At 44.1% G+C, this 23,349-nt stretch overlaps 1 protein-coding gene across 1 annotated transcript in view; it reads left to right on the forward strand.

Moving 5' to 3' along the window:
- Positions 1-23,349, forward strand: part of SYNE2 (spectrin repeat containing nuclear envelope protein 2) — a 455,935-nt gene that overhangs the window by 342,371 nt on the left and 90,215 nt on the right. Inside the window, exons 78-81 of the mRNA XM_088471237.1 lie at positions 1,753-1,935; positions 2,699-2,845; positions 6,343-6,519; positions 11,603-11,758. Of these exons, the coding sequence (XP_088327363.1) occupies positions 1,753-1,935; positions 2,699-2,845; positions 6,343-6,519; positions 11,603-11,758 (663 nt within the window). The remainder of the gene's footprint in view (positions 1-1,752; positions 1,936-2,698; positions 2,846-6,342; positions 6,520-11,602; positions 11,759-23,349) is intronic.

Raw genomic sequence — 23,349 nt, forward strand, 5'->3', positions numbered from 1 at the left:
AATAGGGGCAGTATCCTGAGGCTGTTTATTATTCTTTCTTCTGCCAGCCATAGTAATGATCCAATTCTGTGAACACCCTGCAGTATGTGAAATATGGCACAATATAGTGTGCAATCGAGCTATATATGACCCAATATCATATGAACTGCACTATATATTGCACCATGTAGTATGCAATAGCGCTAAAAATGACAGCATGTGGTATGCAACAACGCTATATATAGCACAATATAGTGTGCAACTGCACCGCTGGTGGCCCCCCTGGAATGACAGTGCTATATATGGCACAAGATAGTGTGCAAAAGGGCTACATATGATACCAGGGAGCGTGCAACCACGTTAGATATGGTACAATGTAGTGTGCAACGCGGTATGATGTATGTGATAGCCCTCACAAATGTGAGGTACAATGACTCTCTATACCTTAGTATGACACGGTATAGTGGAAGAAAGGGATAGTTATAACTAACAGTGTAGAAAAAGAGAGGTTAGCAGTAGCACAAGTCCCATACAAATATTTTTTTCTTTTTTGTTCCGATAGTAATGTTTTTACCATTTGATGGTGGCGGCCCAATGTTTGCAACCATCGAATGGAAATCATTTGCTGGTGTTCCGATTTTTGTTTTTTTTTTCATTTTCTGATAGCTATGGCTCTCCTGGCTACTGTGTCAGCAACAGGGCATCTTCATGGGTTTGTTGGAGGCTGTCTCTCACTCCTGCTCAGTCCCTGACTCCTTCCCCTCTCTAAGCAACATGACACATTGCTATCTGATTGCCACACACTGGGCCTGACTCAGCAGTTGCTAATGCGCACGCAATCGGCCAATCGTTGCGTTCTGCGCACGCATACTCATCGCAGTGCGCGAAACGGCCACTGCGATCTATGCGGCTACGCATACCCATTGCAGAGGGATTGACAGGAAGTGCCGTTTGTGGGTGGTAAGGGGGCGATGGTCGACCGAATGCAGAAGTGCCAGTTCGCACTCTGTTTCAGGGGCATGCATAAATTATCCACTGCGAAGCCATACGCAGTGTTAGGTGTCATAGGGTGCGTGGCTGTTAGTAATTCCTGAGTAAGGTCGGGGCTTGTGCAAGTGTGCGTATGGGTCCGATGGTACTCGATTGTACCGATGGTTTCACTATTCTGCAAAGTATTACGGATGTGCTTATGGTAAAGTGGGCGTCGTTATGTGGTGCTGAGATTGCATTGCAATCGTAGTGGTTTGGCTTGCTATCGCAGTTGAACTGCGTGCATACGCAGTATTGCGATCAGTAGTGAATCAGGCCCACTGTCTCTTGCTGTTTTAGCACCCTGCCCAGCTCATATACAGCAGTTTCGTGCAAGATTTATTTTTGTGACTGCTTCACTACAATCATTGCTGCTCTGCTCCTTTTTGTCAAAGATGAATGGTTCATACACCTAAACCTTTATATATATATATATATATATATATATATATATATATATATATATATAAGCAATAAAGTTGTTACTATTCAGCGCAATCTCATTTATATTTTTTGCATCTTTAGAGCAGGTTTACCAACGTTCTGGCTGATTTCTAGAAAGGCAAGAATAATCAAATGCATGCTTAAAGGTATTTGCAGTAACTTGCTATTGAAGGCTAAAGTAAACCCTTCTATTTCGCATTGCTACTTTAATAAGATCTATAATGTGCCTTGTTTGTGTTTTTGTTTTTGTTGTTTAGTAGATTTTTGAATACTAATGCTTGTCTTCTATTTTGTTTAAAGGAATTTACAAATGATGTTGATCAGAAATCTTCCTTAAAGACATCAGTGTTGAACAATGGCACCCAGCTACTCCGTCTGAAGGAAGCGGACACAGCAGTCCTTAAAGTGAGCTTGGCGAAATTCGAGGAGAGGTGGGCGGAGCTTATTGCAGCACTGCCTCCCATTCAAGAGAAGATGCAAAAGGTAAAAGCAGGTGTTTTTTTTTATACTTTAAGGAGCCTAACCTACCTTATACAATTCAGTAGTTGTGCTAGCGGCTTCAAACAAACTAATCTACTAGTGCGGCGTTATCTTGTCACTGTGTTAGAGTGACCTGGTGGGAGACGGACTTCTCCTACTTGGCTCCAGGAGAGACCCGGTGTAACACTCACAATACTGCTGTTCCAGCATCCTGCACCGCTACTACATAACTATAATTCACTCACCGGCTGGTGAGCTGTACATCACCCTAACTCCGCTCCATCAACCAGTGTGTAACAGTGAGTACAGCTATACCGCATTGTATGGGAATAAACCACTCCACTGGTTAAGCAACAAGTGCTGTTCATTGCGCAGGGGGCATTCCGATGGTGTGCACATAACTCTGCCATACCACAGCAACTGTACACATATATTTCCAATAGATTACAAGGAGGGGAGGGCTAGGCATGTACAAAGGACTGTACACTCCTCGTCCCCTGAATAACAGAGCCCTGTATAGCAGCAGGTTCTTGTTAGATACACTCTGCTAGAGAGAATGAATATAGTGTAAGCACTATATTTACAAAATACCCATTGTAGGGAAAGAAATAAGTTGTTTTGCTAAATTTTGATCTTTCTTCAACGTTCTATATAATATATATATATTTTTTAACTGATCGTTGCTCCCTAAGCTCTGGTTCTACCATTACTCTAAATTATCTCTCCATCATGAATCTTTTCTCCACAAACTCATTTGTCTTTGCAGCTTCTTATGGAAAAACTTCAATCTCTTCAAGCAATTCGGGAACTGATGGACTGGATGAAAGCAGAAGAGCACCGTAGAGACCTCCAGTCCATACAGAGTACTCCATCCACTGCAGCTGACATCAGGGGCCTCCTGCAGTGTTATAAGGTGGGTCTGAAAGTGCCTTATTGATAAGGACCTAGATGCCATAGTGATAGATACAAAAAGTGTTTGTAATCATTTGAAATGAAACAAAAATGTTTATTTTGCCAAAAAATTATTTCCTCCCTCGTGATCTGAAGATTGTACTCATTATTATTCACAGAACAACATCACTTAGTTTAATAGTAAACTAAGCTTCTAGCCCCAAGGATCATACACAGGACATCATTTTCAGATATGCCATTATTTATTATCATAAAGAGAATATATCACATATATCATAGCACCACACCTACACACAGATTTGCCTTGTATCTATTCAGCAGTTGGAATACATTTTCAGTATTTTTATCATATGCTTAAAATGTGAGTCAAATGAGCAATTCACTGTCAAACAGACTTTATATTTTAATAGAAAAAAATGAATCTTCACTTTCAGACACATCTGTTAATAATCTATTTCTACAAAGTATCTGACCTTACTAGCAATTTAGCTTTATCTTGCCCTATAGTCTACATACAGTAAACAGTATTTCTCATTCCATCCAGCTGGAAGGCACTGAAACACCGGGGTACAGAGTGTGGTCTCCTGAGCTTGGTCACTTTTCAATTTACCTCTTTGCACTAGGATGCCTATTCACTGCCACTACAGTCACCATTGCCTTTGGGACTGGTACATACATCAGAGTCATGGTGTCACGCCCTGGACACTTAAAACCACCTTTTTACCTCTCCTTTGCCTACCCAGGCTAGCACTGAGGCTGAGCATCAATCCCAGAGAGCACAGAGGTCCGCTCACGCTGCACATCGCTCCCAGGTGGTGCTGAGGTCTACTCCTGCCCTGTCTGCTCGGTGTCCTGTCACATGGAGATGGCTCTCCGCAGTCACTTGCTCACAGCGTGCCTCCCTGGTATGCAAGCTGCACACCAGAGTTCCCTCCAGAACAACAGTATGGGCACAGCCATGTTGTCACCTGTCTCTCCTCCACCACTCAGAGTGCTGCTCCCAGACCAGCTGATTGTAGCATCCAATCCCTGGGGATCCTCCACTATAAATTCCATTTCCTGACTGGCCTCTGTTGCCGGTACAATGTCGCTTCTTGCTGAAGTTACAGCTCAGTGCTGAGCTCCCAGGTACTTTGGGGTCTATTTACTAAATCTTGGATGGAGATAAAGTGAGATACCAGCCAATCAGCTCCTAACTGCCATGTCACAGACGGCGTTTGAAAAATGTCAGTTAGGAGCTGGCTGGCTGGCACCTTATCTCCGTTCACGTTATCTCCATCCAAGGATTAGTAAATAGACCCCTCTGTATATGAACGGTCTCAGGGCCTGATTCAGCAAGGATCGCTATTCTGCTTATATTCATGCAACGCAGTACCTAATATCAGCGGGGATATGTAAATGTTTGCATTCGCATTGTGATCGCAGCCTGACATAAGGACGCTCACTTACCCTTACTCACATCCGTATACTTTGGCAGCATAGCGAAACAATCAGTAACATCGGACCCATATGCACAGTTAAGGCAGGTCGGACCTCACTCCGTAATTGCTTACTTCAGCGCACGCCTGAGACCTCAGGCTAGGTATGGTATCACAGTGGATAATTTATTCACGCCACTGCAACGCTGTTCCAACGCACTAGCACACCTGACCACCCCCACGTCACCACCCACAAACGGCACTTCCTGTCAATCACTCTGCCATGGGTCTACGTGGCCTCTGCGATCGCAGTCCCGATCGCAGTGGCCGGCTCGCGCACTGCGATGCATGCGCAGAACGCAACAATTGGCCGATCACGTGCGTATAAGCAACTGCGATGCTTGCTGGATCAGGCTCCCAGTCCGTTATATCCAGTTCTTAGACGTGGTAAACAAGTCTCCTATACCATCTTGCACACCAGTCTGGTTTTTACCACTGAGATTTGTTCTTACAGCCACCATTGGTTCCAGCCGATAATTCCCACCATCGGTCTCATCTGATGCTTCCAACATCGGACTCTTATCAATTAAGTTCCTTAATTCATCAACATCGGTTCCAACTGATCAAGTTCATCAACATCGGTCCCAACTGATTCATTAATATCGGACTCATGTCAATTAAGTTCTTCAATTCTTCAACATCGGTCTCAAACTGATCGATGTTGAAGAATTCATGAACTTGGATTCAAATCCATTAAGTCCTTCAAACCATCAACAACGGTCTGATCCAGCTCTCAATCCAACATCATCGGTCCCTATCTGAATCTGCTCATTTATTCAGTATTATCACCTCCAGTTCTCATCCCAACCTGCTGTTTAATAAAGACATTCGATTTCTGTCCTCACCTTCGGGCCCTTCATCCACTGCCTTATCTCTATCTCCTCACATCAATACATGAGGAAGTCCTGGCTCATGCCACCCAAGTTCCTTCATGCTTCTCTGATCTCCCCTTCAGCCTCCCACGCCTGTTCCTACCCACACCAACCCTCAGGCGTGATACTTGGCTGTCAGCTAGGGACACTGTCTGTTATTTATGGAACAGCCCCCCGGCATTGTATTCTATATGGGAGAAGTGTGAGCTGGGTCTTCGGTACAGGGGAGGGAATCAGGTGGCATCTGTTTTCTATGGCAGCCCTGCACTAGGTGCAAGGAGGCAGCAATGTCTGTCCTTTGGATGGCATCCATCCATTACTGGGCCCTGGAGTGAGGTGTTGTCCCAACAGCGCCTCTTGCTTAGTAGCTTCCCTGTTTGGAAAGCCCAGAATAAGGCACAGGAGCCACCTCTGGGTGCCGACCACCGAAGCTGCACTTTCTCCTTCCCGTCTGCTGTCTCCACTGCAGGAAATAGTGGTGAGAGAGTTTGGGGGTACTGGTTTTCTTGTGGGCTCTTTCCTTTACTGGACACAAAAGAGAAAAAAATGACCCTTGTATGATGCTATAAGAGGGGCTTTGGAGAATCTGTTCTAAAGGAGCGTCTCACTCTCCTTACTCAGAACTAAGTAGACAAAAATGGAATAGAAGGGGGAACAGCAGCGCTAATTCATATGAAAAAGTTCTAAATAATATATTCATGCAGACTACATATCAGAGTAGTAAGACGGGTTTACAGACCAATGGCTTGATTCAGACCTGCTCGCAAGTGGGCCGATGGTGGCCCAGACAAGATCTTGAGCTTTTGGAGATAATATATTTAAAAGTATCTAAGCTGATCCTGCTGTCTATAACCCATAGTTCCTGTGTCCCCAAATGGGTACAGAAAGAGAAACAATATAAGTATAATTTTCCCATTTTGCATCTCATTGACAGGACACTGAAGGTAGTTTACAGACCACAAAATATTTCCATGTAGGGAATTTAATGGAGTATGCATGGCCAACCATTCCTCCCTAATATATCTGTGTCATCCTTTCCATGTATTGCCCATTCCCAAACACCATTGCATGTAAGGATATAGATTTGGCAGGGGTACTTCATATATTGTGCAGGTGGAGTTAACACACACACATGGTTTCTTTCACAGATATCTCGGAAGGAAATGAGCCACAAGCAGGGGATTGTTGATTTTGTCAACCAGTCTTTGCTTCAGCTCAGTGTGGGAGATGTGGAGAGCAAACGCTACGAGAGGGCAGAATTTGCAGAGCTCCTGGGTTCCTTAAACCTGCAGTGGAGCCAGATGCAGGGAGACCTCAACAGAAAGGTGATCTGTCTTTTCATTTTGTTGTATAGTATACAGTAAAATGTGATTTTAACAAAGAATATTTTAATCAGCACCATTTAAATCACATTTCTATTTATTTCTATGTATGCTGGTGCCTACATTACAATTCAGTGTCAATCCTGTCAATCAGAAATTTTAGAATGTATGCACATTGATGGATCAGTGACACAGAGCAGTGGAGGTGTTAGCAAGAGGCAGAGCAATGAAGTCAGAGAGAATATTCAGGGGTTTATTTACTAATCAGTGTTAGGAGACAGAGTGAAAACTGCTAGAAAGTGATAAGGTGCCAGCCAATCAGCTCCTAACTGTCATTTTTCAAACACAGCCTGTGAGATGACAGTTGGGAGCTGATTGGCTGGCACCTTATCACATTCTTATCACTTTTCACTCTGTCTCCTAACACTGCTTAGTAAATAGACCCCTCAGGCACATACCCTAGTGCTAGTGTCATCTTCATTTCCCTAGGGCAGGCACTCAGACACACACGGGCCTCATTACACTTAGGGGCTGATTCAGAGATGGACTTTACCATTATGAGCTATATGCTATAGCCAGCGAGATGTTGGCAATTTAGCCGTCTGTTAGATTTAAAGAGAGACTTTTTTTGAAAGGCAGAAACAACCTGGTAAATCGGTGACATATCACGGCTGCCTGCAACTTGCATGCTATTATACAGGATGTAGTCGGCATGCCGTTAGTATAAATACCGTCACCAGTATCCCGAAGGTAATCAGGGTGTTAGGGGGAGGTTAGGGTGTGGGGTTAGGGTTAGGCACTAAGGGGAGGGTTAGGCACCGGGGAGGGAGGGTTAGGGTGCAGGGAGGGGGAGGTTAGGTTTAGGCACCAGGAAGGGAGTGTTAGGTTTGGGGTGCGGGGATGGGGAGGGTTAGGTTTAGGCACTAGGGGGGGAGGTTAGGGTTAGGCACCGGGGAGGGAGGGTTAGGGTAGGGGTTAGGAAAACACTTACCGTTCATTCCTATGGGTGTCGGGATTCTGGCTGTCAGAATGCCGTTGTCGGTATTCTGACCAGCGGCATCCCAACAGCCATACCCAACCCACATATGCACCTATGTCTTTTGTACCTGTGGAAGGAGACCTACATAAACATTGGTTAGGGTCTCCATGCAGCCTCTTTGGAGATATCTTGTTTTACAAGGACTTTTAGAACTATCCGGAAATAATTAGGGATGTGCGCCGGACCATTTTTGCCGGATTTGGATTTGGTTCTAATTCGTCGTCCGGCTTTGGATTTGGATTTGCCAAACTGCGGTGACTGGCTTTGGATTTGGATTTGGATTTGGATTTGGATTTTTTTACAAAAATTGACAAAAAAAGCTAAAATCACATAAATTGGTCTTTTTTTTCTTCCTAGAGTATTATTAACCTCAATAACATTAATTTCCAGTCAATTTAGACCATATCACAGCTTATAATATTGTTTTCAACATTATTGGCCAAAGGTTGCAGTGAGCTGACTGGTTACTAAGCGACAAAGCAGCGGCACAACGACACAGACACCACAGTATAAAGCACATCTATGACACATTGCCACACAGCAGTGGCAGAAATGAAAAGTAGTGCACCCACCCAGTGGGGTACGGCCAGCAGAGTCACAGTACTTGTTTACAAAGTGGGCTACGGCCCTAGGAGTCACAGTGCACAATCTTATTAGCATTACACCGCACATAGGGCCTGATTCACATTACACCATAAAGTAGTGTCTCTTATTTATGTTACGACACACAGTAGTGCCCCTTTTACACAATGCCCACAGTAGTGACCCTTTTACACAATGCCCACAGTAGCGGTGTCCCTTACACAATGTCCCCCAGCAGTGGTGCCCCCTATGCAGTCCCCTTAGTAGTACGGTCCACTATGCAGTGCCCCCAGTTGAATGCTCCCCAGTAGTATGGCCCCCATTAGCAGGCCCCCCCAGTAGTATGTCCCCCATTAGCAGCCCCCCCCCAGTAGTATGCCCCCCATTAGCATGCCACCCAGTAGTATGCCCCCCCAGTAGTATGGCTCCCCCAGTAGTAGGCTGCCCCAGTAGCAGGCCCCCCCAGTAGTAGGCTGCTCCAGTAGTAGCCCCCCCTGTAGTATGGGCCCCCCCCCCTGTAGTATGGCCCCCCCTGTAGTAGGCCCCCCCAGTAGTATGGCCCCCCCCAGTAGCAGGCCCCTCCAGTAGCAGACCCCCCCCAGTAGTATAGCCCCCCCCAGTAGCAGGCCCCTCTGTAGTATGGCCCCCCCAGTAGTATAGCCCTGCCCAGTAGCAGACCCCCCCCAGTAGTGCAGACCCCCCCAGTAGTATAGCCCCCCCCCAGTAGCAGGCCCCTCTGTAGTATGGCCCCCCAATAGTGCAGATCCCCCCCAGTAGTATGGCCCCCCCAGTAGCAGACCCCCCCCCAGTAGTATAGCCCCCCCCCAGTAGCAGGCCCCTCTGTAGTATGGCCCCCCCAGTAGTATTGCCTCCCCCAGTAGCAGACCCCCCCCCAGTAGTGCAGACCCCCCCCCCAGTAGTATAGCCCCCCCAGTAGCAGGCCCCTCTGTAGTATGGCCCCCCCAGTAGTATAGCCCCCCCCCAGTAGCAGACCCCCCCAGTAGTGCAGACCCCCCCCCCCAGTAGCGCCCCCGGACCTTTCACAAGTAAAAAAATAAAAAAAATAAAACTTACCTGTATCCCCGCTCCCGCGCCGTCCGCTCTGTCACACGCTGAGGAGGGAGCCGGAAGATGGAGCTCATGTGTGAGCTCCAGCCGGCTCCCTCCGTGCAGCAGCCAATGAGAGTCTGTGTGACTCTCATTGGCTGCTGTAACAAGCACACAGCGGCCGCTGGCGGCTGTGTGTCTGTGTCTGTGTAGGGCAGAGCGCTATCACTGCGCTCTGCCCTACACGCGAGGAGACCTGATGTCGGATTCTCTAGTGAGAATCCGACATCAGGCGGCCGCCGTTCGGCCCCGAACGGGGATCCGAGTCAGGCGGTGAACACCCGAACAGGGTTCGGGTGGACTCGGATCCCCAATGTTCGGAGCGGTTCGGATTCCACAGAATCCGAACCGCTCATCTCTAGAAATAATGTATTATTATTTCCATTTGCCTAGTTGTGACCATACACACAGCCAAATGCGCTAATATGTCTGCAGATATATCGGCCATCTGCTGTGCTGCAGAGCAGATGTGATAAATCGGGGGCACACACACCACCGATGCACACTCCATATATCGGCCATTCGATTGAACGGCCGATATATCACCCAGTGTATACCCAGCTTAAGACAGTGGGTACTTGCTCATATTAAGTAGTCTTTCTTTTTCATAGGTTCTGCGGTTTACAGTGGAGGACACTGCATATAAATTAAAGCTATTGATTTCAAATATGGCTATGATTTCCACACTTAACCTATTTAGAACTGATGGCCATGCATTTTATAGGGGTATTCTGGAAGAGTTATTTAAGAGTTATAACATTGTCTATTGCTAACTTAGTACCTCACTGTGTTTCATCACTGTAAGCAATATGCATTACAATCATTTATAGAAGACTGATTTTATTAACTTTCCTAGCGTCCTGCAGACTAATATTCCATCTACCACATAATACCACATCATATGGGCTTAGACAACATGTACCATCTTGAGCTTTATGGAAGATGTCCCAGCATGCTTTGCCAACCAGATTTGTGCAGGGCATGCTGGGACTTAGGGCTTGACTCATTGCGGGTCACACGCTGATGGCCAATTGTTGCATACAGTGAATGCGAATGCATCGCAGTATAAGAGGGCTTCACTGCGATCACACTATGATCGCAGTGACTACGCAGACCCATCGCAGAGTGATTGACCGGAAGTGACTGTTTGGGGGTGGTTGGCGAAATGCAAGAGTGTCAGTGCGTTTTGAATGCCATTACAGGGGTATGCATAAATTAGCCACTGCGATGAGGTTAGCATTTTCTGAGTAAGGTCAGACCTGTTGTAGTTGTGGGTGAGGCTCTGATGGTACTCGATGTTACCGATGGTTTCGCAGAGTTACTAAGTATTGCGGATGTGAGTAAGGGGAAGTGGGCATCCTTATGTTAGGCTGCGATGGCATAGCGATTGCAAACATTAGCATTTACGCAGTGGGTCTGCGTGCGTAATCGCAGCTGCGATTGCAATAGCGATCCGTGGTGAATCAGGCCCTTAATCTCCATAACAGCTGGAGCGCCATAACTCTGCCGTCACATGTACCCCTACATATTGATAATTTGAAGATTATCCCAAGATTAGATACAGTATAAAAAAGGATATCCCCAAAACTGCATTTCATGTACCCCATCCCTTTCTGAAAATCTGCCCTTCCTTTGGAAACTCCACTCCTGCAAATAATTTCCTACACAACTGAGGGCCTGATTCACTATGGATCGCAATACTGCATACGCACGCAATTCATCTGCGATAGCAAGCCAAACCACTGCGATTGCAATGCAATCTCAGCACCAGATAAGGGCACCCACTTTACCATACGCACATCCGTAATACTTAGCAGAATAGCGAAACCATTGGTACAATTGAGTACCATGTTACCCATAGGCACACTTGCACAATCCCTGACCTTACTCATCAATTGCTAACATCCACACTCGCTATGAGACCTCACACTGCGTATGGGATCGCAGTGGATAATTTATGCACGCCCCAGAAATGGTGTGTGAATACCCTGGCATGCCAGCGCTCTGCCAACCACAGCCCCATCCCCCCCCCCCCCCTTTACCACCCACAAACACTACTTCCTGTCAATTACTCTGCAATGGGGTCTGCATAGCCTCTGCGACCGATTCGCGCACTGCGATGTGTACATATGCGCAGGATGCAACAATCTGCCGATGGCATGCGTATTAACAACTGCGATCCAAGCTGATGCAGGCCCTGAGTTTGCTCTCATTCACATTTTCTCCAGTGCATATTGGCAGAGAATATAATGGCAATGTTCTAATTGTCACTCAGGAGGCACCCTGTTTCTAGTTTTGTAAGGTATGTTTCAGTGAAGAAGAAATGACGGGTTCTATAATAACACTTTCCTGTTTCAGATTCAACACTTGGAGCAGACTCTTCAGAGCCTTTCTGACCAAGAGAGCAAAAGACAGACAGTGAGCAATTGGTTTGATGCCCAGCAGCTAAGGCTGACAAAATTGCACAGACCGTCGAGCATAAGAGCAGCTGAGAGCGTCTTGGCGGAGTGCACGGTAAGTGCAACAATAGCTAAAACCTATCAAGAGTTTGTCTAACAAAATTATAAGTATTTGAAAGCTTTGGAGGATTGAACCCTCCAGGACCCTATGTGTGTTTTTCGTGTACATTCAATTTGTGAGCTTAAAGGGAAACGTCCTATTTACAAGTAGAGTTTTTCTTTTTTTTCCTTTATTTCCTTAAATATAACTGTGTAACTATATACTGTAACTGTGTAATCATGTGCTTGATTCAATTTCCATATATTGCTCACCTTGACATGATGAAACACTATTCATTCACAGCAATAGAAGAGTGCCACCTAGTGGCCTGGGACAATTATAGAGTGCCTACTTGGCAGTAATACGAAATTCCTTGATTCTAATTTTATTCTACTGAGCCAGTATAAAAATATGTAGTTTCCAAAATAGTGATGTTTTGATGCAGTGTCCATGTAGATAATTTCTGTAAAGCTGCATAACAATTTGGGTGACATTTTTAGAAGAATTTGATAGAGAGCAGCTCTTCAGTATACCCAGGTGAATCATCCTCCACTTTAAATTCATGCATGTCCTGCAGTTCTAAGGAAAAACAATTATGTGAATGTATTCTTATCGACGTTCAGCTGCAAAAAGCAAACCTACCCACATCAGAGTGCCATGGTTAAATGATCTGCACTTTTGATGATCCCATTAGGTAATTTCAAAAAATATCAGTCAGGTAAAAGCAGACACTGACTCTGAATGATGATCTTAGCAATTCATTTTTTGGCATCCAAAAAGGGGTTTATTCTCCAATGTTGCAGGAGGAAATAGTAGTCTCAGGTTGTGCTAGCCAAGTGGCAAAATAAGTAAGGAGGCCTCTAACCCCCTCCCCCTCCCCACATTCACCTGCACTGTGCAATTGATAAACGCAGGAGGAATAGCAGAGTGACAGGAGTCCCCTGACGTCTTCCTGCAGCAGTCGCTGTAGCAGCACAGACCGTAGCGGGTTTATCTACTAAAGATCAGTTTTTCAGGGTTGGGAATGGCATTCTGGCAAGTAGCTCTCCTCCGGAGCCTACCCCCCTCCGCCGCAGCCTATCCCTAAGTCCCCTGCAGCCTAACCCTCCCCCCCTCCACCAGCATTCTGACCTCCGAGATTCTGGATGTCGACTACGGGATGTTTTTCAAGGCCACTGATTCTCGGTAGCTTTGATATCTGGATTTAGAAGAGCAATAATAATAATACACACAAAACAAGTCTGATTTTACGTGTATTACTCTTGCTCTTTAACCAATCTTTAGTAAATATACCCCTAGGATCCTTCCTTACTCGGCACCATGTATATAGGGGTTGGGTATGGGATCCAGGCGGTCGGGGTACCAACAGCGGCATTCTGACAGTCACAATCCCGATACAATCAGGTGACTACCCTAACGCTAACCCTTACCCCTAACCCTCCCTCCCTAGTACCCAAACCTAACCTCCCCTTCGCACCCTAAACCTATCTCTCCCCCTATAGTGCCTAACCCTCCCCTTAGTGCCTAACATTAAACCTAACCCTCCCCTTAACCCCAGATACTTACCTTCGGGATTCCAGTGCCAGTATATTGACCATCGGCACCACACACGCCGGGATGCTGACTACCTCCCGTATATAGATGTGTCCACGTACACCTGTCCTCAAATCACGCCAAATAGCCCCATCTGACATGCCAAAGACTTTGAGACTTAGCCATGCTATGCGATTTTCTTTCTTGAAGTATGTGTCTTAATGTGCTGCTTTATACCAATTCCTTTGTGACAAAAACAAATACTAATAATAAGTACATAGTACACTATTAGCAACGTAGGGCTTGATTCAGAGATGTACACAAACCGATGTTTTCCGTACATAGCCCATGTTTTCTGTACTGCACATGCGCAGGACACGTTCTCCGCATGTATGTCATTGGATACACTGTTCCCTAATCCACAGCCTGTCAATCGTTTAGGGGCAGCGATGGAAAGCGTTTCCCAGAACAGAGACATGTTACCTCCTTTTTGTGGGAGTGCCGAGGCCAGTTTGTGCATCTTCCAACGTAGATTAACTGGCCTCTACAGCGTGACATCCCTGACCATCCTGAGTAACCTGAATCAGATGACCGAAGTTCACTCTAGAGTGATCAGCTGCTGCATCATTGGGCGCAGCAGCTGATCACACAAGCATACAGGAGGCTTCTATTACCACAAGACGCCTCCTGCAGCATTACCATATTCAAGCACAACTGCTGCTTCCAAAGATGCATCTGCTGTGCTTACTGCGTCCATCTCCAAATCAGGCTCTAAGTACACTATTAGCAAATTAAGACAAGAGATTCAGAAAATAGAATGTAATATTGGTTAAAAGGCATAAGACAAGGTCCTATATGAGTGACTTACACCACCTATCGTTATGCTTACTCAGCTACTTTACAGCCATTTTCCTTTGCAACAAAAAAAAAATACTAAACCAAAGTACAGCACTATTGTACACTATTAGCGAATTAAAAGGCAAAATTCAGGAAAAAGTACTCATTCCCGCAAGGTGACTCGCGCCATATGGCGCAAAAGGATAGGTGTATTTGGACACATCTGTAGGTTGCCTTGCTGCTGCAAATACAGGTGCTTATTGTCACCATGCCTGTGTTCCTAATTTAGTGATGTGCAAGTGACCATCTGACAGAGAGAACTTTTTCCTTTATATGGGTGATTTATAGGTTTTTATACATTAGCATTTAGTAAATCAATTGTGATAAACTGGGGTAATTTAGCTTGGTAGATGGGTCAGTGGTGCAGTATCTAGGTGCATAATATGGGTCCAAACACAGCTTTCAGGTTAAATGAATAAATGGTGCTTTACTGTCAGCATACAGGTACAAAAATAACACAAGTCTAGCCCCCGTGAAGGGCACTACCTCACTGCTTGGCCCCTCTCTATAATGGGCAGCTGGTCTGCAAACGTAACACAATCTTTGTCTTTAGTCCTGTCTCTCACAGGCAGGGGCGGATTGGGAATTTAAAGTGGCCCTGGAAAAATACTGAGAGTGGCCCTATGCGCTCATGCTGAAGGCGAAAAAGTGGGCATGGCCACGTGGTAAGAGCTGTGGCCCCATGTGAAATGCTATGCCTTCAAGCCAGATCCCTTGTTTATTTCATGCTAGGGGGCATGTCCACCGCTCCAGGAGCTGATGGGTACGCCCACAGCATGTGAATAAGTATTTTCTTACCTACAGTATATGATTTCTCTGCAACGGGGAACCTCTGAAAAATGGATCCTCTCTGGACAGGCAGTGTCTTGAGTCGCTATTCACTATTCATGCCAAGATCACATGGAAGCCTCCTGCTTAGCCAATGTCCTCATCATGCAACAGAGGTTCAACCAGAGAGAACATAGTAACAGTGGTTTTGGGGCAGGACAAAATGTGAGTTTCCCTCATTGATAAAGGGGTGGTTTTTTCCTTCTTTCTTTTTGTACACACAGGCCATTGCCAGCTTGTTTAATCCCAATATATCTGAAGCAAATTAATCTATTTTTCATATAATAACTATCAGGTTATACGCAACATAAATATATGAACTTCGCAAAGTGTTAACCAGAATTATATACCTTTTAAATCATTTGGATAATTTCCTTTCATAAAGATAACGATGCACACAAAATGTTATAAGTAAAATGTTTTATATTCTTCCAATCAATCTTCATAAAATCAATGCTTGTTAAAATACAATATAGACGATACAAAGAGAGAGAGAGAAAAAAAAATATATATATATATATATATATATATATATATTTATTAGGGATGTGCAGGCTCGGATAGGTTCGAGTTTGCACGTTGAGTTCGGATTTTTCCCTCCAAAGAAACAGAACTCAGAAAGAGGCTAAACGTCATCTTACATGGATGAACATCATCATTCCTGGACTTTGTAAGATGACGTTTAGCCTCTTTCTGAGTTCCGTTTTTTTGGAGGGAAAAATCCGAACTCAACGTGCAAACTCGAACCTATCCGAGGCTGCACATCCCTAATAAAAATATATATATATATATATATATATATATATAATTGCCGAGTGTGTGAGTGGGGGTTGTTGGGACCCTTTGTCCTATTGTTCAAACCGCATGGTCTCTGAACACAAACTCCATTTTGAAAACTCACATTGAAGACTCCCATAATGCCATAGTTAATTAAATATGCAAGCTGAATATCATATGCCAACACATCAGGCAAACACTGCATCATTTAATATTCCAACATGTACAACACAAGCTGATTCCAATATACAACAATACCATCCTACAACAGACCTCATCCAGTACCCACTAGACCGTGGGGAGGGGGAAGGGCTGAAGCACATGCTCTTCCTTTGTTTGCAAGCCTCATGATCCCTAGGCAAACTCCATTGTGAAAACTCACATTGAAGACTCCCATAATGCCATGTTCTGGAATACCAATACTCTCACCCACTACAACTGTGTGATATCTTTTGACCAAAACAGTACATTATATTGTATACTAGTGTCTAATATTTTCAACTTCCCTGATATAACACTGATACTAGCCTATGATTACATCCACCATACTATACAAGCTTTTCAGATACTATAACGTTGTATAATACATATAAGCTGATTCCTCTGTAATAGTTAAAATACCAGTATACAACTCATAGTACACAATTCTATCATAATACTATAAAGCATCCACCAACCACATGGACCAACTTCAATTTCCATTAGAGACATGGGGCCTGATTCAGAGCCGTTCGCTATTTGCGGTCGTTCGTTCAAAAACAAGGGGTGGCTATTCAAATGATCCGTTCGCAAATTGCAGTCTGTTCACACCTCTAAGTCTGAACGAGCGAGCAAAACATAAGCTCGTTTATTTGTTAAAAACGCCCCCTGGCCGCTCGCACCATACGTCATGTCCGCTATTTATTAGATTAATCGAGTACATCGACCAGCGTATGAACTGCTCGCTATTCTTGTGGTTGGTTTTTGCTACCACAATCTTGCGAGCAGTTCTGGCTATAAAATAACCCAGTGACGTGGTCAATGACGCTGCTGTATTAATTATGCACACCCATAAAACGCCCGTTTTGACCTTTAAGCACGCCTGCGTTCTGATCTCCACTCCCCGTTTTCAAGCACCTTCCCCTGTTACCACCCACATACGCCTCATTCTGTCACTCAAAATAGCAGGCATTCGCTATATTGCGAGCACATGAATTTCGGCCGCACTGACTGGTTCGCGCATGCGTATAACGATCCGTACGCATGCGCAGATGTGCGAACATCGCTCGGAACGAGCGTACTGCCGCTAGCAAGTGGCTCTGAATGAGGGCCTTGGTTCAATTGGGGAAGGGGGAGAGCACATGGAATTTCCTTTGTTCACACCACATGGAGGTAGCCATCTTTAAATTCCCAAACTATGATAATATATAACTTCACAATACTATCACAATATGGCTAGCAATCCACAACTCCCATGGAACCACAACCACTAGCTGAATTCAACCTGATTCCATTATATAATGTTTCACAAAGTATAAACTACTAAACAGTGTACATTACTTATAAACTTAGTACAATGTAATTGACCACTACCGAGTTACGGATTCCTTCATCACCAGCTGATATCAAACAATTTATATATCTACAGATTGCAATATTTTACCCAAGCATTACAGCTTGATAACCTGGCCGTTAACAAAGATTCCACTATGAACCACAATATTAATCACTACAAATCACTACAAACTATCTATATAAGCTATAAACAGATTAAATCAAATACAAAGATGTTACAAATACCCATATAGGCTATCTAATGTACAGTTCACTTAGCCATATTCCTGGCGTATTTAGTTCCATCCTGGCAGTCTTCTGGGGAGAAGTCTGCTCTGCCTGTCTCCCTGGTGTGTCCTTGCAAGCATGTGTCCACAGTGTGAATGCTATCCTGTGTCTCTCTCACCTGTGAGGTGTGGTCAGAAAGGGAATATCCGATTGGTCAACTAGAACTACTATTCATTTTAAACTTGGGCTATTGTTCTAAGCTTTCCTGTGTGAGGCTAGCTATCTGTGAACTGTGGCTATATGTAAACAAATACTAATTTAGCTTGTATTGTGGGGTCTCTTCCCATCTATGGGCATCTGGTCAGACTAGTTCTGGGATCTGACTCTCTCTGGAATATATGAATTACATATATATATATATATATATATATATATATATATATATATATTTGATTCTAATTGTATAAGGAATTATTATTATTGATTTTAATATACACACTGTAACACTCATCATACAATTTTATATTAATAAAATATTATTTGGTTCCATTTGCATCAGTAATATGGTTTCATTACAATTATTGTCTCCAGACCAGTCCCAATTGTCTCCACTCCCTGTCCTCTCCTCGCTATAGTCCAGCTGGCAGGTGGCAGCTGATGGCAACTGCACTCCCCACTTTGACTGCCATTTGTGGCGTGCGTATCTATCTTTCAGCCGGGTGGGGACTTGGAGCCTCTCCTCTTATGCGATAACACAACCTTCTAGCCTCCCACTGCCCTGGCTTGGCACACTGGGCTGCCTCAATCCTCCTTGGACTGACACCACATGTAGCCTGACCGATCTGCCTCAGTCCTCCCTGGACTGACTCCACTGGGCAGCCATTTGGTGTGGTTACACCTCCTTTTTCATCTCTTTGTGAATGGGTCCATCCAGCCCCACACAGAATCTATGGCTCACTATCGCCACCTAGCTTCATCTTGCCACACAATATTTTTTTATTTGAATTTACCTAGATATTTTAAGAATAAAATATAAACATTTCCGCACTGCTGGCGTTCTTTTTGTTTATGGTGATTACTGTCTAGCGTGGCCAGATTCCCTTTCTTTTGCAGCCACTATTTAGATCTGTCTTTATTCCTCACTAATTTTGAAGGGTATAATTTTTTGTTTCCATCCTGTACAGGTGGCTAATAAAATGCCCCACAAGAAAAAAAGTGGACTCGTGTCACTTGTACTGTAGGTCAATACTTCTTGCTTTTGGAGATTCCAATCTGTGCACATGTATGCACCCAGTGCAGCTCCAGGGTCATTTGTCAAAAGGATATATAGGAATGTGTTCTATCTGAGTCGGCAATACAACAGATTGGGCAGATGACACATCTTGCCCATTTTTCAGGCTATACTATATTTACTTTACCATTATTATGTGAAACAAACCAATTCATTTAAAATGTTCTCCAGTTTTACCATGAGCATTAAAGTAGAATCGTGTATGCAGCCGGATTGTCTACTGTGACAATATCGACACCAATATGTCACCGCCAGAATGTCAACATTTATGATGTTGATATGGTACCATACATGTCGACACCTGGAAAATATCGACATATGAAATGTTGAAATTGTCAAAATGTTGAAATTAGGGGTTAGAATTAGCGCTAGGGTTAGCGATAGACTTACCTTAAAACCACGTTGTCAACATTCTGACCATGAGCCATATTCAGTTTGAGCCGAGCCGCAATACTTTTCCGCATCCTGGACATTTCGCCTACTTCGCCTGTTTTGTAGGCGGAAAAGTATCGCGTGCGTGCCCGCTTTACCCCGTGTTCAATTTGAAAGTACACGAAAACGGGACCCGGCAAAACTTGAACAGGCGGAAAATACTGTCAGATTTCGGGAAATCAGCCTGACACCCCCCAACAAATGCTCTGACATGGGGGTTCACTATGGTACCCCCCAATTTGGCTTGCTGAAGGTATTTGGTCTTTTTAAACAGGCTCAATAGCTGCTAAATAGCATTTTTTTTATACGTGGTGCAGAATAGTATTCAGGAGTATTTTTTTTTCCAGAAGATAACTTATCCCAGCAAATTTGGGGTACTTGAAAATGGGGGTAAGCATATTTAAAAGTTGCTAAAGTAAAGTTGAAAAATTTGTGAAAAATGCACCTTCCGCAAGCACCTGCAATCAAAAAAACACTTGGGGAATACTTGGGGACCCCCCCAGAGTCAAGTTCGCTAGTTTTTAACTTTGTACCCCAACATTTTTTTGTTTTTTGCCCCCTTTTTCAAAGTCATTTTTTGGGGTGTCTTAAGTGTTTTGTTTTTTTTTGACCGTGTACCTTTTGGGGGACTGTCTGAGGGCTGCAGGGAGGTTCCCGCAACGATGCACCCCAAAGCCCTAATTCTGCACTTTTTTCTGCCTGCTATTCATAGGCAAAACTTTTTCACCTATTACATTGCATTGACTTTCCGCCTAGGCGGAAAGTCTTGCAAATTGAATACGGAGTAAAGTCAAAACAGGCGAAAATTACGTCATCGGCGAAAAAGTATTGCGAATACGGACTTTTCGTCTCAAATTTAATACGGGTCCATGTCGACATTTCATCACTGCCGACATGCTGAATGTCAACATGATGTACAATGTCAACATAATATAACAAACCTGTAGAGTCATTGCCTACACCAGTAATGAGTAGCAGACAGCCTTCCTATACTTCAGCCATGGCCCAAGCTCCTTGCTGCTTTGTCAGATTTGTCTGTTTTAGCTTGTAACATTTTTTTCTTAAATGCCGCTGATATTTTATTACTATACTGAGGATGTCTAGTGATTATATGGTATGTTTAAAATGAGTAATGAGATTAAGGTTAATATATGGCCCTTTTGAAGGTGTGGCCCCTGAAGTGTATCAGGTTGCCATGACTAGCCTACACAAAATGGTGGCAGCACTTTTGTGAGCGGAAGCAATATTTAGGAGGGTACATCCTATCCATTCACAAAGCACTTCATACTATTACTGTGCGCAGGTGACAACTAAGAACACAACATGGATGCCCTTTCACAATTCTGAGGTGAGATGTCTGAAACACAGTGTTCCAGATTGCTGAAAGAGATCTTCGCAGTTCAGGTTGAACCTGGAGACCAGTTTTCCACAAGTACAAACAAAGTGGTCTTAGGACGGATATTTTGTTCTTTTTGCAAAACACAGGTTGTTATTGAAATAAATGTCAGTGAACTGTTTTTCTAAAAGCCTATGAAATATTGCTATAGAAAATGTTTTTCTTTTGAATTTACTGTAAAGGTAAAATACTGTTACAGGGCAACTAACAGCGGGATGTACTAAGCATGGCATCCGCTATGCGGTACATCCTGCCACTCATGGATACATACCGTGGTTGATTACCGCGGTATGAACCTAGAAATGCAATGAAAATCGCAAAGGACAGCTCTCCTGATAAGAGCCCTAGCATAGAGGGACTTCCGCGTTTAACACCCAGAAGTCCCTCTGGCTTTGGGCTGCGGGTCGTGAGGAGAGATGGGAGGGAACCGATTTGGATCTCTGTCAGGGTAGGCATCCTGATAAGAAGCCCATAGGTTTCTATTGGGTAACGCCACCTGAAGATGGCGTTACCCACTGGGACAATGCATTCCAGTGCTTTGTACATATGGAAAATGCGGTAAAACCCCTGAAAACTGCATTTCTTGGGGTTTTACCACATTTTTCTCTCTAGTACATCCCGCCCACAGACTCTAAACAGAAATTTTCATAGACAATTTAAGGTAAAATATATTATTCAATCTTTGAAATTACATTGCAGTACAGTTAAAAAAGTAATTGAAGGAATATTTCCTCTCGGTTACAACCTGCTTTATTGTATCAGGTCCAACAGCTCTTGGGCAAAAGTTTATATGATAGAGATGTGTGCAGATCCCCGTGCTTTGCCTTTGGTTCTAAGTTATCAGTGTGTTTGGTTTGGGCAAAACCACCCTCAAGTGTTTTGTTTCAGTTTTGGATTTCTTTAAAAATTGATAAAAACAGCTAAAATCGTGTAACTTGGACCCGTTTTTGTTCATATACTGTAGTATCAGTAACATCTACAACATTTATTTCCAGTGAATTTTGACCATCTCACAGCACCTGAAATCACCAGGGAGAGACTTAAATATGCGAGATCCATTTTTTTAGATCCGAGTTCCTAACTTGGCGAGAAGACCCGAGCCTGGACTCTGGTTCTACTCAGAACCCTAAAGTGATCCGAGCCGGGAGTCAGTTCGACTCAAAACCTCAAAGTTCGGGTGTGTTCGGTTTTCAGCTAAACCATACCGCTCATCTCTAATGATAAAGCATAGCATGTCAGTTAGACATAAGGTCACCGCTCTCTCCCGATAGATGTATTCAGCATTTCCTTTAGGTTAGAAACGGAAAACCAGTCCCATAAGCTCTGTGTTTCTGAATGATGTAGGATAGAGGAGCACCACATTCCTAAGTAGTTTTGTGGAAGTGTCACCATTCTCTAATGTATAGCACAGACATACTAGGGGTTTTTATTTTTTTTATTGTAAATGCAGATAAATGGATTACATAATCTCTGTATTCCCATACACACTATGAAGGATGTGTAAAATGCAGTTATAGAACGACACTCACCACATATGCAAATTGAAGATCTTTATTCAAATCATTAATGAAATATTTTAAGTGGATGACTGACCAGATAATTCCCAACCATCAGCTGTTTCACATGGTCAATATCTTTTTATCTTGAAGAAGGGTGTGTTGTACTCTATTTTCTATCTATTTCACTTTCCCTATTTTTCTCGCCTATACATGTCCTGTCTACTTATTGTGGCTACTATCATCGTCCTCAGCTTCAGTACGTAGATATAAGTGTGCGCAGAAGTCATCCATTACTTGTAGTACAGCGGTCTCCTCATACACTGTGCGACTTTACGCCACATGACCTGAGATGCCTGAAGTGACTGAGAGGAGAGGAGTAGCATAACATACTTTTCTTAAAATGTTGCGTCTTAGTCGCATCCAGGCGCAGCAAATAGTGTACACCTACCCTCCAACATGACCCCTTCCATCTGGTACACAATGCTCTACTCCTGGACTTCCCACCTAATTAATGATTGCAGACACCTGTGCTGAACTAGTTAATAAATGAGACAGGTGTTTCACCTCAGGTGGCTGCAATCATCAATTAAGAAGGAAGTCCAGGAGCAGAGCAGTTTGTACCGGATGATGGGGTCATGTTGGAAGGTCTGGAGGTGCTAGGCTCTGGCTTTAACCACACAGGAATTGGTGTAACACACGTAAAAAGTTGCAGATGAAGCACATCGAAATCTGACATGAGGAAAAGCTATGGCTGCTTGCATCGCAGATCTACAAATGTCGCACACACCAGTGGTCAGTGTATGCTAGCAATTCAGTTCTGTCACTCCCAGTTGTTTTATTGGGTTGGGTAGGAAATCCTGGCTGTCGGGATGCCGCTGGTCAGAATACCGACAGCGGCATCCAGATAGCCAGAACCCCAACACCCATAGGAATGAACACAAGTATTTTACTAACCCCTACCCAAACCTCCTCACCCTCTAGTGCATAAGCCTAAGCTCCCCGCACCCTAATCCTAACACTCCCTCACCGGAGCCTAACCCTAACCTCCCCCCCTAGTTCCTATCCCTAACCCTGCTACCTAACCCTAATCTCCCCCTAACACCCAGATACTTACCTTCGGGATACTGGTGCCGGGATATCGGCACCGGTATTTAGACCGCTGGCATCCCGCTCGCTGGGATGCCGACTACAC

Source organism: Taudactylus pleione, unplaced genomic scaffold (genome assembly GCF_031769625.1).
Source record: "Taudactylus pleione unplaced genomic scaffold, aTauple2 ptg000113l, whole genome shotgun sequence".
NCBI classification, from domain to species: Eukaryota; Metazoa; Chordata; class Amphibia; order Anura; family Myobatrachidae; genus Taudactylus; species Taudactylus pleione.